The sequence below is a fragment of the Piliocolobus tephrosceles genome, chromosome 14 (assembly GCF_002776525.5).
Source record: "Piliocolobus tephrosceles isolate RC106 chromosome 14, ASM277652v3, whole genome shotgun sequence".
In the NCBI taxonomy this organism is placed as follows: domain Eukaryota; kingdom Metazoa; phylum Chordata; class Mammalia; order Primates; family Cercopithecidae; genus Piliocolobus; species Piliocolobus tephrosceles.
In genome coordinates this window covers 44,719,623-44,733,005 of record NC_045447.1, presented here as the reverse complement: position 1 = coordinate 44,733,005, position 13,383 = coordinate 44,719,623, and the positions used below count along the sequence as shown (strand labels likewise).

General features: G+C 50.6%; 2 protein-coding genes across 7 annotated transcripts; one reads left to right on the top strand and one right to left on the bottom strand.

The window, feature by feature from the left end:
- The first annotated feature begins 3,153 nt into the window (after positions 1–3,153).
- Positions 3,154–6,546, top strand: CCDC107 (coiled-coil domain containing 107). 4 transcript variants are annotated; one of them, XM_023203233.2, is made up of 6 exons: positions 3,154–3,383; positions 3,478–3,629; positions 5,279–5,339; positions 5,436–5,526; positions 5,625–5,716; positions 5,819–6,546. In XM_023203233.2, exons 1-6 carry the CDS (start codon positions 3,278–3,280, stop codon positions 6,040–6,042), a joined length of 726 nt encoding a protein of 241 aa, XP_023059001.1. In that variant the 5' UTR covers positions 3,154–3,277; the 3' UTR covers positions 6,043–6,546. The 4 variants fall into 4 exon arrangements, with proteins under 4 accessions (XP_023059001.1, XP_023059000.1, XP_023058999.1 ...); XM_023203232.2 differs by having other exon boundaries at positions 5,625–5,737; XM_023203231.2 differs by having other exon boundaries at positions 5,625–6,546.
- Positions 4,882–10,144, bottom strand: ARHGEF39 (Rho guanine nucleotide exchange factor 39). 3 transcript variants are annotated; one of them, XM_023203228.1, is made up of 9 exons: positions 9,896–10,144; positions 9,590–9,684; positions 9,189–9,309; positions 8,824–8,942; positions 8,181–8,251; positions 7,803–7,931; positions 7,367–7,596; positions 7,034–7,122; positions 4,882–6,856 (listed from the first exon to the last, which is right to left on the bottom strand). In XM_023203228.1, the coding sequence occupies exons 1-9, from the start codon at positions 10,031–10,033 to the stop codon at positions 6,841–6,843; spliced, it is 1,008 nt and encodes a 335-aa protein (XP_023058996.1). In that variant the 5' UTR covers positions 10,034–10,144; the 3' UTR covers positions 4,882–6,840. The 3 variants fall into 3 exon arrangements, with proteins under 3 accessions (XP_023058996.1, XP_023058997.1, XP_023058998.1); XM_023203229.1 differs by having other exon boundaries at positions 6,271–6,853; XM_023203230.2 differs by lacking the exon at positions 7,803–7,931 and having other exon boundaries at positions 6,271–6,856.
- Between the last annotated feature and the right edge of the window lie 3,239 nt (positions 10,145–13,383).

The following is a 13,383-nucleotide window of genomic DNA, read 5'->3' as shown; positions in this document are numbered from 1 at the left end:
GCACGATCTCTGCTCTCTGCAACCTCCGCCTCCCAGGTTGAAGCTATTCTCATGCCTCAGCCTCCTGAGTAGCTGGGATTACAGGTGCTGGCCACCACATCTGGCTAATTTTTGTTTTTGTTTTGTTTTTGAGGCAGTGTCTTGTTTGTTTGCCCAGGCTGGAAAGCAGTGGCACAATCTCGGCTCACTGCAACCTCCACTTCTTAGGTTCCAGTGATTCTCCTGTCTCAGCCTCCCAAATAGCTGGGACTACAGGCGCCCGCCACCACACCTGGCTAATTTTTCTATTTTTAATAGAGACAAGGTTTAGCCATGTTGGCCAGGCTGGTCTCGAACTCTTGACCTTAGGTGATCTGCCCGCCTCAGCCTCCCAAAGTGCTGGGATTACAGGCATGAGCCACTGATGTTGGCTTCATTCATTTATTTAACACACATGATGTACTGATTGCCTGTTTGTATGCCAGGCTCTGGAGATAAAAATGCGATGAATGGAACATGGTTTCCTGTCTGGGAGCTCTTGATCTAACCAGACAAACTACCCAGTGTATCCCAATTAAGAGGTCATGAAAGGCTCTGTAGAACATTAAGAGACTGTGGAACAGGAGGAATACCTGCCTGCCTGGTGAAGTCATGGAAGACAAGGATGGGGAAAGGCTGTTCAACAGAAGGTATAGAGAGTGGCAGAAAACTGGTGAAATCTCCACCATGCCTCTTACCTATTAATAACATACTTAACCTTCCTGAATTGCAGTTTCCTCATTCTTTGAAAGAGCTTAATTATATTACCCTTTTGGGTCATTTCAACTATTCATTATTTTCATTCAACAACAATTCATTGAGTGCCTGTTATCGCCAGGTGCCACGTGCTGTGCTCGGTTCTGGAAGTAAAATGGTAAAGAAAAGAGAGAGGTGGCTCTGGCCCTTGTGGAATTTAGGACCAGCCTAGCTCAAGGGTCTCCAACCCCCGGCCACAGGCCAGCACCAGCCTATGGCCTGTTAGGCTCCGGGCTACATAGCACGAGGTGGGCAGTGAGGCCAGCAATCATTACCGCCTGAGCTCCGCCTCCTGTCAGATGAGCATGGCATTAGATTCTCATAGGTGTGCGAACCATGTTGTGAACTGCGCGTGGGAGGGATCTAGGCTGCGTGCTCCTCCTGAGAATCTAATGCTTGATGATCTGAGGTGGAACAGTTTCATCCGGAAACCATCCCTCCACCCCGCTTCCTCCATGGAAAATTGTCTTCCACGAAACCGGTCCCTGATGGCCAAAAAGGTCGGTTGGGGACTGCTTGTCTAGTGGTATTGAAGAAAGTGAAATAGTGGCCGGGCGCGGTGGCTCAAGCCTGTAATCCCAGCACTTTGGGAGGCCGAGGCGGGCGGATCACGAGGTCAGGAGTTCGAGACCATCCTGGCTGACACGGTGAAACCCCGTCTCTACTAAAAAATACAAAAAAAGCTAGCCGGGCAAGGTGGCTGGTGCCTGTAGTCCCAGCTACTCGGGAGGCTGAGGCAGGAGAATGGCGTAAACCCGGGAGATGGAGCTTGCAGTGAGCTGAGATCCGGCCACTGCACTCCAGCCCGGGCAACAGAGCGAGACTCCGTCTCAAAAAAAAAAAAAAATAAAAAATAAAAAAAAATAAATAAATAAATAAAAAATAAATTAGAAGTTGAATTAAGGGTTCTGAATGATGGAATACACTTGAGCTGAGACCTGAAGGTTGTGCAGAACCCAGCTATGCAGAAAGGGAATGCAGCAGCGTGTCAGGGAGAGAGTCAATGTAATTTCAACTGTCTGGTTTATAGTAGTAGCCGCTCAGATTAAAAAATCACTAGAGTCCGTCGTGGTGCCTGTAATGTCAACTACCCCGGCGGCTGAAGCGGGCGGATCTCTTGAGCCCCGGAGTTTAAGACCAGCCTAGACGAGAGAGCGACCCGCCGTTCAAAAAAAAAAAAAAAAAATCACTAATACGTAGGCACAGTTCTGAGTATTTAGCTTGAGTGATTCCATTTAATCATCATAGCTCTTGAAGTAAGTGCTTATCTTCATTCCTCAGAGTGGAAAGGAAGGCACGGAGAGACAGAAGTAAGTTTCCCAAGGTCACCGCTCTTGAGTACAGGAGACAGGATTCTAGCCCAAGCAGAGTCCGTAAGTTGTGTACCAGCTGCACAATGAATGGTGGCTACTAAAGCGTTTGCCAGATGGAGAGGGAGGTAGAAGAGGAGGCATTCCCTTTTTTCAGGAATGCTCCATATTTGAAGAGTAATGAGCACACTTCATAGCAAGGCCAACAACAGAGTAAAGATGCCCACGCATAAAAAGCAGCGGCGGTGACCGGACGCAGTGTTACGCCTGTAATCCCAGCACTTTGGGAGGGCGAGGTGGCCGGACGCAGTGTTACGCCTGTAATCCCAGCACTTTGGGAGGGCGAGGTGGACTGATCGCTTGACACCAGGAGTTCGAGACCAGCCTGGACAAAAAGTGAAAAATCCATCTCTACAAAAAAACAGTTTAGTCGACCATGATGGGGCGCGCCCGCGGTCACAGCTACTTAGGAGCCTGAGGTTAGGGATCGCGTGAGCCCGGGGAGGTCAGGCTGCAGTTAGTCGCGACAGTGTGCGACCCTGTCTGAGGAACAAAATCAGCCGCGCTGAGAATGAGCCCCGTGTGGTTAGTGCGCCGAGACGCACTGCCTGCGTAACTAGAAGAGCTGACGGAGGACGACCCCACACCACGCCGCTCAGCGGGACACGCTTCTTAGCGGACTTTACAGTGGGAAGAGGGGAATGTCTACGTGCTTATGCACGTGGCACTCTCTGCCCGAGGTCCGGGGACTTTCCCCTAGGCAGAAAGGGAGGAACACGGTCCCCAGTTTGTAGCCTAGGATACAGGCCTTCAGCACGACCTACGCTTTCAGCGTCATAGCGTATTACTTTATAGGCCTAAAAGAAATTTTATTTTTAGATTAGGGTGAGACAGTGGCGTGAGAGAAAAACAAACCGTTTTTGGGCGTAACTTTCTAAGACTATAGGTTTCCAGAGGCATTGTGGCTAACAGAATAGCTTAATAGATAAGGAATGAGCAAATGCAGGAAAGCTGGAATGACACTATCTTATGCAAATATGGCCTGGCCCCGCCCAACGAGGAGTGGGCGTGGCCTCCCCGGGAGTCCCGTAGCGGGCCTGCTCGCGTGCGCGTGCGCGTGCGCATTGGGGCGGCCGGTCAACGCCGAACCGCTTCGGCACCGCCCGCTTCATCCCTCCATCCGTGGGCCGGCAATGGCGGTCCCAGTTTCCCTTTTCGGTTTGGTGGGGCTGCTGCTTGTGTCTGCGCTGCCCGGGGTCCTAGGAGACCGCGCCAATCCCGACCTCCGGGCACACCCAGGTATCAGCGAGGGCTGCTGGAGGAGGGCCGGGACTGCGCACGGGTCCCAGGCCCCACCCAGCTCGGCTGACTTCCCTATGTCCTCCCTCCGCAGGGAACGCAGCCCACCGCGGCTCTGGGGCCACGGAACCCCGACGGCGACCACCGCTCAAGGACCAGCGCGAGCGGGCCCGGGCCGGGTCGCTGCCTCTGGGGGCGCTTTACACCGCGGCCGTCGTGGCTTTTGTGCTGTACAAGTGTTTACAGGTGCGGGACCGCCGGGGGTGGGGATGCCCTGAACCCGAATCTCCCATGGGGGCGCCAGGGTACCAACAGCAAGACACAGCTTCCCTCTCTGTAAAATAAAGACAAACAGTCTGTTGGCCTTCCAATATTATGAGGTTATGTGGAGGATCCAGGGAGGTAGCGGATGTGAAGAGTGTGTGGTGAATTGTAAATAAATAATGACCATCACATTTAGTTCTCCCACAATCCAGTGAAGAGTAGTCACTTGCTCGAGGTCACCCAGCGCTGGCAACTACTGGAGCTGGGATTTGAACCCAGCTAGTAGTGTCCATGCTACAAGAGTGGGGCCATCTTGGCACAGGAGGTTGATTGCTGCAGCGTGTTTCTAGAGTTCCAGATATGAAGTAGTCTTATGTTCTCCTTGAGAAGGAGGCCCTGAAATGTAAGTTGACAGTACATTTTGAAAAGTAGTACCTTCCACGGCTGTGTCTTTAGCCCTGACCCTATTACGCAGTTGCATTATAAAATGGAACCAGTTTAGATGCATGAAACTAGAAGAAATAGCTAATAATGACCCCAGGTAGATGTGACAGGCTAGGATGAATGACTGAATTTAATGATGAACTTTGAGGACAGACTAGTAAATTCTATTCTTGGACCTGAGTACAGTCTGGAAGAAACATAACGTAGCAGCAACTCTTACGAGAGAGACTTAGGCATTCCAGTTGACTGAGTTCACTGTGGGATGTGACAAGCCACTTCCCAAATCAGTGCTGGGAACATGGCACTGTGCTTCATCTGTTGATCAGAATGCCCCTGAAGAATTATATTCGCCTCAGTGCTTTAAGAGCACTACATGTTCAGTAAACCACCAGAGAAAACCACTGTCAGTGAGCACTGACTATAAAGACTGAAGTTACTAAACCAGAAAAGACTCAGGAAAGGGGGTGAGGGTGTGACCATTGTCTTCAAATTCGTGAGGGGCTGTCACATTGAGGAGACATTATTTTGGAAGGCTCCAGTAAGCACTATGGAAAGAAGATACATAAAGGACAAATTTTGGCTTTATGCATGAACTGTCTTAACAACCAGGGGTTTTTTTGTTTGTTTGTTTGTTTTTTTTTTTTTGAGACGGAGTCTCCCTGTGTCACCCAGGCTGGAGTGCAGCAGCGCGATCTCAGCTCACTGCAACCTCCGGCTCCCAGGTTCAAGCGATTCTCCTGCCTCAGCCTCTCAAGTAGCTGGGATTACAGGCACCTGCCACCACGCCGGCTAATTTTTGTATTTTTAGTAGAGACGGGGTTTCACCATGTTGGCCAGGCTGGTCTCAAACTCCTGACCTCAGGTGATCCACCCACCTCGGCCTCCCAAAGTGCTGGGATTACAGGTGTGAGCCATCGCACCCAGCCACCAGAGCCATATTCAAACCGGAGAGAGTTGCTCATTCCTGGAGGTGTTTTTCAGCAAACTGAATGACCGTGTGTGGGACATAGGACATGTTGCTTCATGTGCTGGGTGAGGAGCTAGGTAGACTAGAATTGCTATTCTCTGAACTAAAAATCCAATCACCGTCTCCACCTCAAATTGCACTCTCTTCTGGCTGGCTCTGGAGACTGAGGTGGAGCAGAACCTTGTTGCTTCAGTACGGCCCTTTCCTTCTTCCACAACAGGGGAAAGATGAAACTGTGGTTCTCCACAAGGAGGCAAGCAAGCAGCAGCCACTGCAGTCAGGTGGGTTTAGCAGAAGTCTGTGCTGGGTAGGGGGAGATGAGGGGACAGCAGAAGATACGTAACCACTTCTGCCCCCCTTTTTTGCCTTATCCCCAGAGCAACAGCTGGCCCAGTTGACACAACAGCTGGCCCAGACAGAGCAGCACCTGAACAACCTGATGGCCCAGCTGGACCCCCTTTTTGAGCGGTGAGGAGAGCAATGATTCTGTTAATTTTTGGGGAATTTGTGGCAGGAGGGAGGAATGGGGACATAGGTTGGGAGCCACTGAGTGGACATTTCTTCAGTGTGACTACTCTGGCTGGAGCCCAGCAGGAGCTTCTGAACATGAAGCTACGGACCATCCATGAGCTGTTGCAAGACAGCAAGCCGGACAAGGGTATGGAGGCTTCAGAACCAGGTGAAGGCTTGGGAGGCGAGTCTGCTGGAGGTGGAGACAAAGTCTCTGAAACTGGAACATTCCTGATCTCTCCCCACACAGAGACCAGCAGATCTCTTCCTGAGGACTTTTGTTTAAAGGAGGACGAGGAGGAGGTTGGTGACAGTCAGGACTGGGAGGAGCCCACAAACTGGACCACAGAGACATGGAACCTATCTACTTCCCAGGAGGTGGAACGGGGGCTACGGAGAAGGTGCAGCCAGACTGTGGCAGAGGGCCCCAGTCACAGCCCTGGCTGGGAAGGAGGGACGATAGCTGAAGGTTGAGTAAAACAAAGTCTGTTTTTGTGATGGGGTGCTCCTGTGTGTTTTTTCCATCCTAGCTGGTTGTACACACCCATACTAGGTGCCTAAGGACAACTGAGCCTTCTTGAAGAGCTGTCCTTATTAGGACAAAAAGGTTGCCTTCCAGTGTGACAGCAGAGAAGATAGAGGGAGCTCCAGCTCTTTTCCTTGTATGCCTGAGGCCACCAGCATGCCGGTGTTCAGGGCCCAAAAATCCCTTTTCTCATAGCAAAACCGAGACAGAAGGGTCTTTCCCCAAAACAAGAAAAAAACTTTACTCAAATCCAGTGGAAAAATAAATGATGGAAACTATACACAACATAAAAATAGCCACATTTACAAAGCTGCAGCCTTGATAAATGATGGGCCATGGACACAGCACGGAGCTTATCAGTCCCAAATCCCCTCAACTGTGTTAGGGGCTGGTTCAGTTGGGTCAGACTTGGTTTCCTGATTCTTCTTTTTTAATAAAATTTCTTAAATAGAGACACGGTCTCACTCACTGTGTTGCCCAGGCTGGTCTTGAACTCCTGGGCTCAAACGATCCTCCCACCTCTGCTTCCCAAAGTGCTGGGATTACAGGCATGAGCCACTGTGCCTGGTCGTGATTTTTAAGAGTTGGTCAGGTGATCTTGAGTAGCTTGGTCCAGGCAAACACAAAGTGACCTTTGTCAAATCATGAAGGGTTCTGTTTTGTTCAGTGCTGAAGAAGATTCCTTTGTAGTCCTGGCTGTGACCTATCCCTGAGGTATCCTGAGTTCTGGAATCTGTAAGACTCCTCTAGTTTTTCTGGCTGCTGTGGAGAGAAGACAGTCAGTTCAGGCACTGGCATGAATGCTCTTTTCAGACAAAATCATCTGTGGGGTTGGTGGCTGGGGTGTGCCAGACCAATGTAGGGCAAGAGACAGGAACTGCCTATTTCCTGCTTGTGGGCCTCATCACAGCACCCTTCCTGGGGGAAGACACAACTTACCTGATAGCCCAAGTCAGACTGTGGTACCAGTGTGACAGCTCCTCCTGGTCTGTGGACATAAGCAGTAGCTTCTCATGAGGGAAGGACAGCTAGAGAGAGACCACCTCTTAGCGCATGGCTCAGAAAGGTCCAGGCTAAAGCTGAAGCCCTTGCTGTTTCCATGGAGCTAATTCGGGGATGAGACAATTACTAGGTATAAAGCCTGAGCCCCAGCTATCCTCTCTCAATGTAGATGGCGCTGTTCCTATGAAAAGGGACCCAGACCAGGGAGATAAACCAGCCCATAAGCATCTGAGATATATTTTGGGTCTAGGGTTCCCACCTATTACTTACACTGAGCAGCCCACCACAAGGGCCTCCTGAGTGGCCAAAGACCCTGCTGAGTTGACACTGGGCCATGGGGTAGAGGGCCTTGCAGGCAAAGGTGCCACTCTGCAGCAGGTGCAGTGGAGGTCGAGGCTTGGCCATGAGGAGCACATCAGTGAAGAGGAAGAACATGCGGGGCCGAGGCTCCCCATGGGGAGGCACCACCAACAGCCAGCCCTGGCATAGGAACCAGCGCCCTGGGGGATGGGAGCGCTATTATTCTAGTGCAGCTTCAGGATCCATGGGAATAAGAGGAAAGGGAAGCTGAGAAAACAGGGGTTATGTGCTGGGTCAATACAGGAAGAAGGGTGAGTAAGAAAAGAGCAGCTGGTTGGCGTTTGGAGAGTTAGATAAAAATAAAAGACGGGGCAGTTGAGGTTTGAAGGGGAAGTAGGCAGGCTACCTGAGGTCAGCCCCTTTGCCTGGCGTCCACTGAGCAGAGCCTGGACACGCCGAAGGTGCTGGTCATTCTTCTGTTTCTGACCAATAGTGTGGACTCTCTGGGCAGTCTCACTTATCAGTCGGGCAGCCCCTGGAATAACATCTCCCACACCTTACTCCCCATATAACTTTGACTTTGGGTGGCATGGTTGTGAAAGAGGCTATTCTGGAGGGGACCAGGGTCAGCGTCTGACTTCTTGAAGAAAAGGCAGAGCAGTAGGGACACTGTATACATGTCACTGGAAGATAGGGTCATACCAGACATTGTTGGAGGTCAGAGTCAGAAAGGGATACAGGAAAGGAAGCCTCCAGCCTGCGTTGCAGAGGAGCAAGAACCTACGTGTGAGCTGTTGATGGTCAGGGCTGTTGGGACCTGTGTTTTCAGCCAAAGCAACGACGAGATTCTCATACCTGGAATTCAACAGTGGGAAGTCTGAGGGGAAGCACAGCCAGGCAAAATTCTCCCTGCCTGATGTGCGGATCACCCTCTACCCATACTTCAATTGCAAGGCCAGGAAAGATATGCTTTTGGCTACTGTATCCCCTTCTTTCATGTAGAGTCAGTGAAGAGTCAGTGGCAGACTAGCCATAGTTCAGGAGGCCAGACTGGAAGATGAAAGTTTATCAACCCAAGGAGGATGCTACAGACAGCCTGACTAGAGCCCTTAACTCAGGCTTAACCCAGAGACAGAAATTCTAAGCCAGGCCAGCCCCTCATCTGAAACTTTTCCAGACACCGTGCCTCAGGCCCTAGTAGAGGCTCCCAATGTAAAGTTCCACAGTTCTAGCTGAGAGCCTCAGGCTGCAGACTCTCAGTACTCCAATGGGTTCACATTTACTCTTGCAAAAGGTTTTTAGAAGCAATTTGGCTCAGGGTCGAGGCAGGGCTTTGGGATCGACCCCAAGACATCCCACAAAGCTGAGGGCCGCAGTCATACAATCTCAAAGAGAGAGGCGGCTGGAATCAAGGGAAGTTCACTCACTGTTGGAGCCGCTGCAGAGGCAGAGGGAGTAGGTCCTGGAGCTGAAGGCCCCCAAACTCAGGGCGGCTTTCCTGAAGCCGCACAAACCTCCGGAAACCTTTATTTTTCTTTAGCTGCTCCTGGAGTGAGGGAGAAAGGATTGGAAGCAGGGAGACCAGCCAGTCCTTATATTGCATTCATCTGTATCCACATTCCCAGCCTTCAGTAAGCTGTGCGCTCCTAAGAGAAACCCTGTCTCCCTACGGGGAACTTACCACAGAGCTGAGCACCCAGAGGGCTCTATAAATGCAGGAAATGTATAAAGTTTGGGTCTCCAGATGAAGGGGAAAGGGAAGGGGCAAGATTTGAGGTCATTTCCGGGTTACCTGCAGGGTGGTCTGGGATCTCTCTGAGTTGGCAGCAAATTGGTTATAGAGCTCCAAGTGGCGGCAGAAGCCCTCCAGCCCTTGGCCCCAGCATCCTCCTTCCAGGTAGGGAAGCAGCTCCCTGTGTGGGCGAGGATAGCAAAAGGGCAGCTATAGAGCCACTCAAGCACCACCTCACTTAGTTTTCATGAAAATTAATAGCACTAATAGTAGTGCTATTACCCCATTGTACAGATGGAGAACAAGGGCATGCTAAAGGCACTGAGCCAAGGTCACAGGTGAGGTAACTGGCGGACTCCAAATAGAACCTGATACAACATGAGTCTCTGACTCCAAGCTCTGTGCACGGCCACAGGCCAGGACTCTCCCTCCTTTCCTCTCCCTGTGCCCCTTCCACTTACTGGCTGGCGCCGTAGATGAGCTCCCAGGAGCTAAACAGGGCCTGGCGCTCAGGTGGTCGCAGGGTCCCCTTGGCTTTCAGGATCCCCAAAAAGTACTGCGGAAGGAGAGAATATTGGTTCCTAGCCTGGAGGAAGAGGAGGCTAACTAACGCCAAGCTCCCCCAGAAACCGCAGAAGTCTGCCCAGGCTCCCTACATGCAGAGGGATAGTCCAAGACCACCCTATTCCGGGTTACCGACCTCGCAGAGACCCTCCCACACCCTGGGGTCCCTGTTCCATAATGGGAGTGTGTGCCAGGTACCGCACCGTGGCCACCAGCCCCAGCTGTTCTTGGTAGCGCCGCTCAGTCTCTAGCAGCTCCCGGGCGGTGCAAGCGCGTTTCCGCTCCCAGCGGGCACGCTGCTCTTGCACCGGGGACCGCACACCGGGGTAGTGGATCTCCATGCCTGGCTAGGGGATCGACACTTCCGGCTGCAACCCGCGGCAGATTCAAATCCCAACAGCTCTAGGGCGGGAGCCGCGGAGGCGGGGCCGGGGAGGGGAGCGCGCAGGAAGGAGCATGCGCGGCGGCCGGCCGGACCGCGCAGGGTCTCTTTCGTCCTGCCCCACCGCCAGGGCGGCGCCTTAGGTGCGCGGCGCCGGCAGGGGCAGGGCGGGGTGGGGCAGGTGTGGGACTCTCCTCTGAGTGGCACTATGTTGGAGCAGCAGCCTGAACTTTCAGTCAGGAGACGGGCTGCAGATGCTGGCAGGAACTTAGTGTCCTATCTGGAGAATTGGGATGGGGGGTGGGGCGCGATCATTACAGTACACATTCTGTCCTGGGCCCATGCCGAATGCCAGGGGGTCGGTTGTTTCCAGAATTGGCTAGGAAAAGGTATAGCCATTTGAAGGAATGATATTAAAGTATTAAAAATGGTGTTGTGAGGAAGCTATTAATATGGGAAAACACACATAGTAAGTATATTGCTGAGAGGAAAAAAGCAGGCTACAAAGGTGTGTAATATAATCCCCTTTGTATAAAATACATATAAAATGTTTGAAGGCGAAACAAGCAAAAGCTAACTGTGTGGCCGGCACGAGAGCTCACACCTGTAATTCCAGCACTTTGGGATGGATGCTCCCGCAGAGGCGGGCCTGAGCCCAGGAGTTCGAGACTTCATCTCTACAAAAAAAAAAAAAAAAAAAAAAAAAGAAAAAAAAAAGTTAGCTGTGGTTTTTATCTCTGAGTAATGGAATTGAAGATAATTTGTTTAACAAATTGTATTAAGTACCTAATCTGTATCTGTGCCAGGCACTGGATCACTGAAGCTAAAGGGATGAATGGGACAGACAGGGCGATTTTTTAAATTCCCTTATACTTCTGCCTTTCCCAAGTTTTCTACATTAAGCATGCATTACTTTGTAGTTAGAAAAAAAAATGTTATAAAAAAAATGTCAGAAACTTTAGGCCCCCCCCCCCGCTACTGTTTGGGTCTCCTAGGAATCTGGACCCCAAGCCAAGAACAAGGGGATTGTCAAGGTTCTGAGGTCCCCACCACCTCCCCACCAGCTCTGACATTCTAAGAATTCTAAGAAAGAAATAATGCTGGGCTTAGACCAGGGAGGAATAACTTGAAGCGCTTGGTTGAAGGAAGGGGAGAGTTTGGATCAGACTGTACCTTGGGCTCATGTCCCAAGGAAACTGGTAGTGATACCAAATAGGTAGAGGACTGCTTACACTGTCTCAAGTGAATGTGGGACAGTCCACACACTAAGAGCTCGAACATAGAAGAGGAGAGATAATCCCGTGGTAATTGGTGTCACTGTGAGCCCAGGTAATGAGAGTAGACCACAACACCTGGGGTGCAGTTGGTGATGGGTATGTTTGTGAATGCTGCCAGTGTGTGTTAGTGCTTTGGGTGGGTGGGAGGGGGTGGAGAATAGAGCCTCCTGTAAGCATCGGTTGGGGAAGAGGGCAAAGCCGAGAGGACACACTGAAAACAGTTGGCGACAACTAATTCCCTGGAGACCAAGTTTCCCACAGAGCAAGTCAGGCATACCACACTCTACCTGGAACAGCTGCTAAACTTTTCTCCCACAGCCAAAGATAGGAGGGGCCAACAGGAGAAGGTTCAGAGGGTAGTCAGTAACCCCTTTATTCTTTATCCTCAAATTTTGCTTTCAATCCGATGGATGCTGGAGAAGCCCTAGGGATGCTTTGAACAACAATCATCAGTCATTCAACAAAATTAGGCTGAGTACGGTGGTTCACGCCTGTAATCCCAGCACTTTGGGAGGCCGAGGTAGGCAGATCACCTGAGGTCGGTAGTTACAGTTACAATGGCTGTGTGCTTCTTTATGTGTTGTCGGAGACCAGCCTGACCAACATGGTGAAACTCCGTCTCTACTAAAAATATAAAATTAACCGGGCATGGTGGCACATGCCTGTAATCCCAGCTACTTGGGAGGCTGAGGCAGGAGAATCTCTTGAACCCGGGAGGCAGAGGTTGCAGTGAGCTGAGATTGTGCCATTGCACTCCAGCCTGAGTAACAAGAGCGAAACTCCATCTCAGAAAAAAAAAAAGTGAAATGCCAATCATGTGCCAGGTCCTCTGCTAGGCATGAAGATGAAATGGTGGACAAGAGAAATATGACTCCTGCCCATAAGGAGCTTACACTCCAGCATGGCGGATACAGTAAGGAGTCACCATAAAATGAGGAAACATTACAAGGGACATGTAGGCTTCTACACAATCATGTAGTGAAGGGACTGATCCTAGTGTAGGAGTCAGGGAAGGCTTCTCAAAGGAAGTGATATGTGAACTGATGACCTGAAGGATGAATAAAACCTGGCTAGGCAGAGCTGGGCGCTGGCAGCAGGGGAAGTGGAAAAAAGAGTCAAACAGCACGGACAAAGGCCTGGACACACACATATACAAGCATATGATGAATTTAAGGAACTGCTAGATGTTCTGTAAGATGAGAGCATAGACTGCAAGGGAGAGAGTGATGACAAAGGAGACTGGAGAGGTAGACAGAGGCCAAACTTAGAAGGAATTTATATCAGTAAAATTGTGATATAAGTAATAATAAATTCAAAGTGGCTAAACATTAAGATAATTTATTAACTCATGCAATTGAAAAGTCCAGAAGCAGGTGGGCCCTAGTGTTGGCCTAATCCAGCAGCTCAATCATGTTACCAAGGACCTCTTTCCACCACTCCACCGTGCCTTCCATGGTTTTACCTTCATCTTAAGGCTGGCTTCCATTGTGGATACAAGATGGTTGCCCACAGTTACAATGACTGGGTGCTTCTTTATGTGTTGTCTGCAGAGTTGGTTCCCTTAGCCATCAAATACTTCAGACAGAGAGCTTCACTGATTGGACCCCCGTAGGTCACAAGCCCGCCATGGAAACCAGGGCAATGGTGGCCCGCTGAAGGCCACGTCAGTTACTATGAACCTTATCCTAAGAGCAATGGGAAACCATTGAAAGGCCTTAAACAGGGAGTGAGATCATGAGATGTGTCATTTTAGAAACATCACTCTGGTTAGCTGGACTCAGCAAGACCTATCAGGAGGCAGTTGCAGTCATCCAGGTAAAAGCTGACGCAAGTGTGAGCAAAGATGAAAAATGTGGATGAAAAATTTAGAAGGTAGAATCTATAGGGCATGGTTATTGAATGCTAGGGTGAAGGAAAAGATGAAAGTAGAGATGGTGCCGGGCGCGGTGGCTCAAGCCTGTAATCCCAGCACTTTGGGAGGCTGAGACGGGTGGATCACGAGGTCAGGAGATCGAGACCATCCTGGCTAACG

Bases quoted from the DNA above. Each gene is read 5' to 3' on its own strand.
- ARHGEF39 (XM_023203228.1), bottom strand. From the start codon at position 10,033: ATGGAGATCCACTACCCCGGTGTGCGGTCCCCGGTGCAAGAGCAGCGT. The intron at 8,252-8,823 runs GTGAGTGAACTT...GTTGAATTCCAG, and splicing joins CCTCTGCAGCGGCTCCAACA to GTATGAGAATCTCGTCGTTG. The intron at 7,123-7,366 runs GTAAGTAATAGG...GTCTCTCTCTAG, and splicing joins CTTGTGGTGGGCTGCTCAGT to CTGTCCTTCCCTCATGAGAA.
- CCDC107 (XM_023203231.2), top strand. From the start codon at position 3,278: ATGGCGGTCCCAGTTTCCCTTTTCGGTTTGGTGGGGCTGCTGCTTGTG. The intron at 3,630-5,278 runs GTGCGGGACCGC...CTTCCACAACAG, and splicing joins TGCTGTACAAGTGTTTACAG to GGGAAAGATGAAACTGTGGT. The intron at 5,340-5,435 runs GTGGGTTTAGCA...CCTTATCCCCAG, and splicing joins GCAGCAGCCACTGCAGTCAG to AGCAACAGCTGGCCCAGTTG.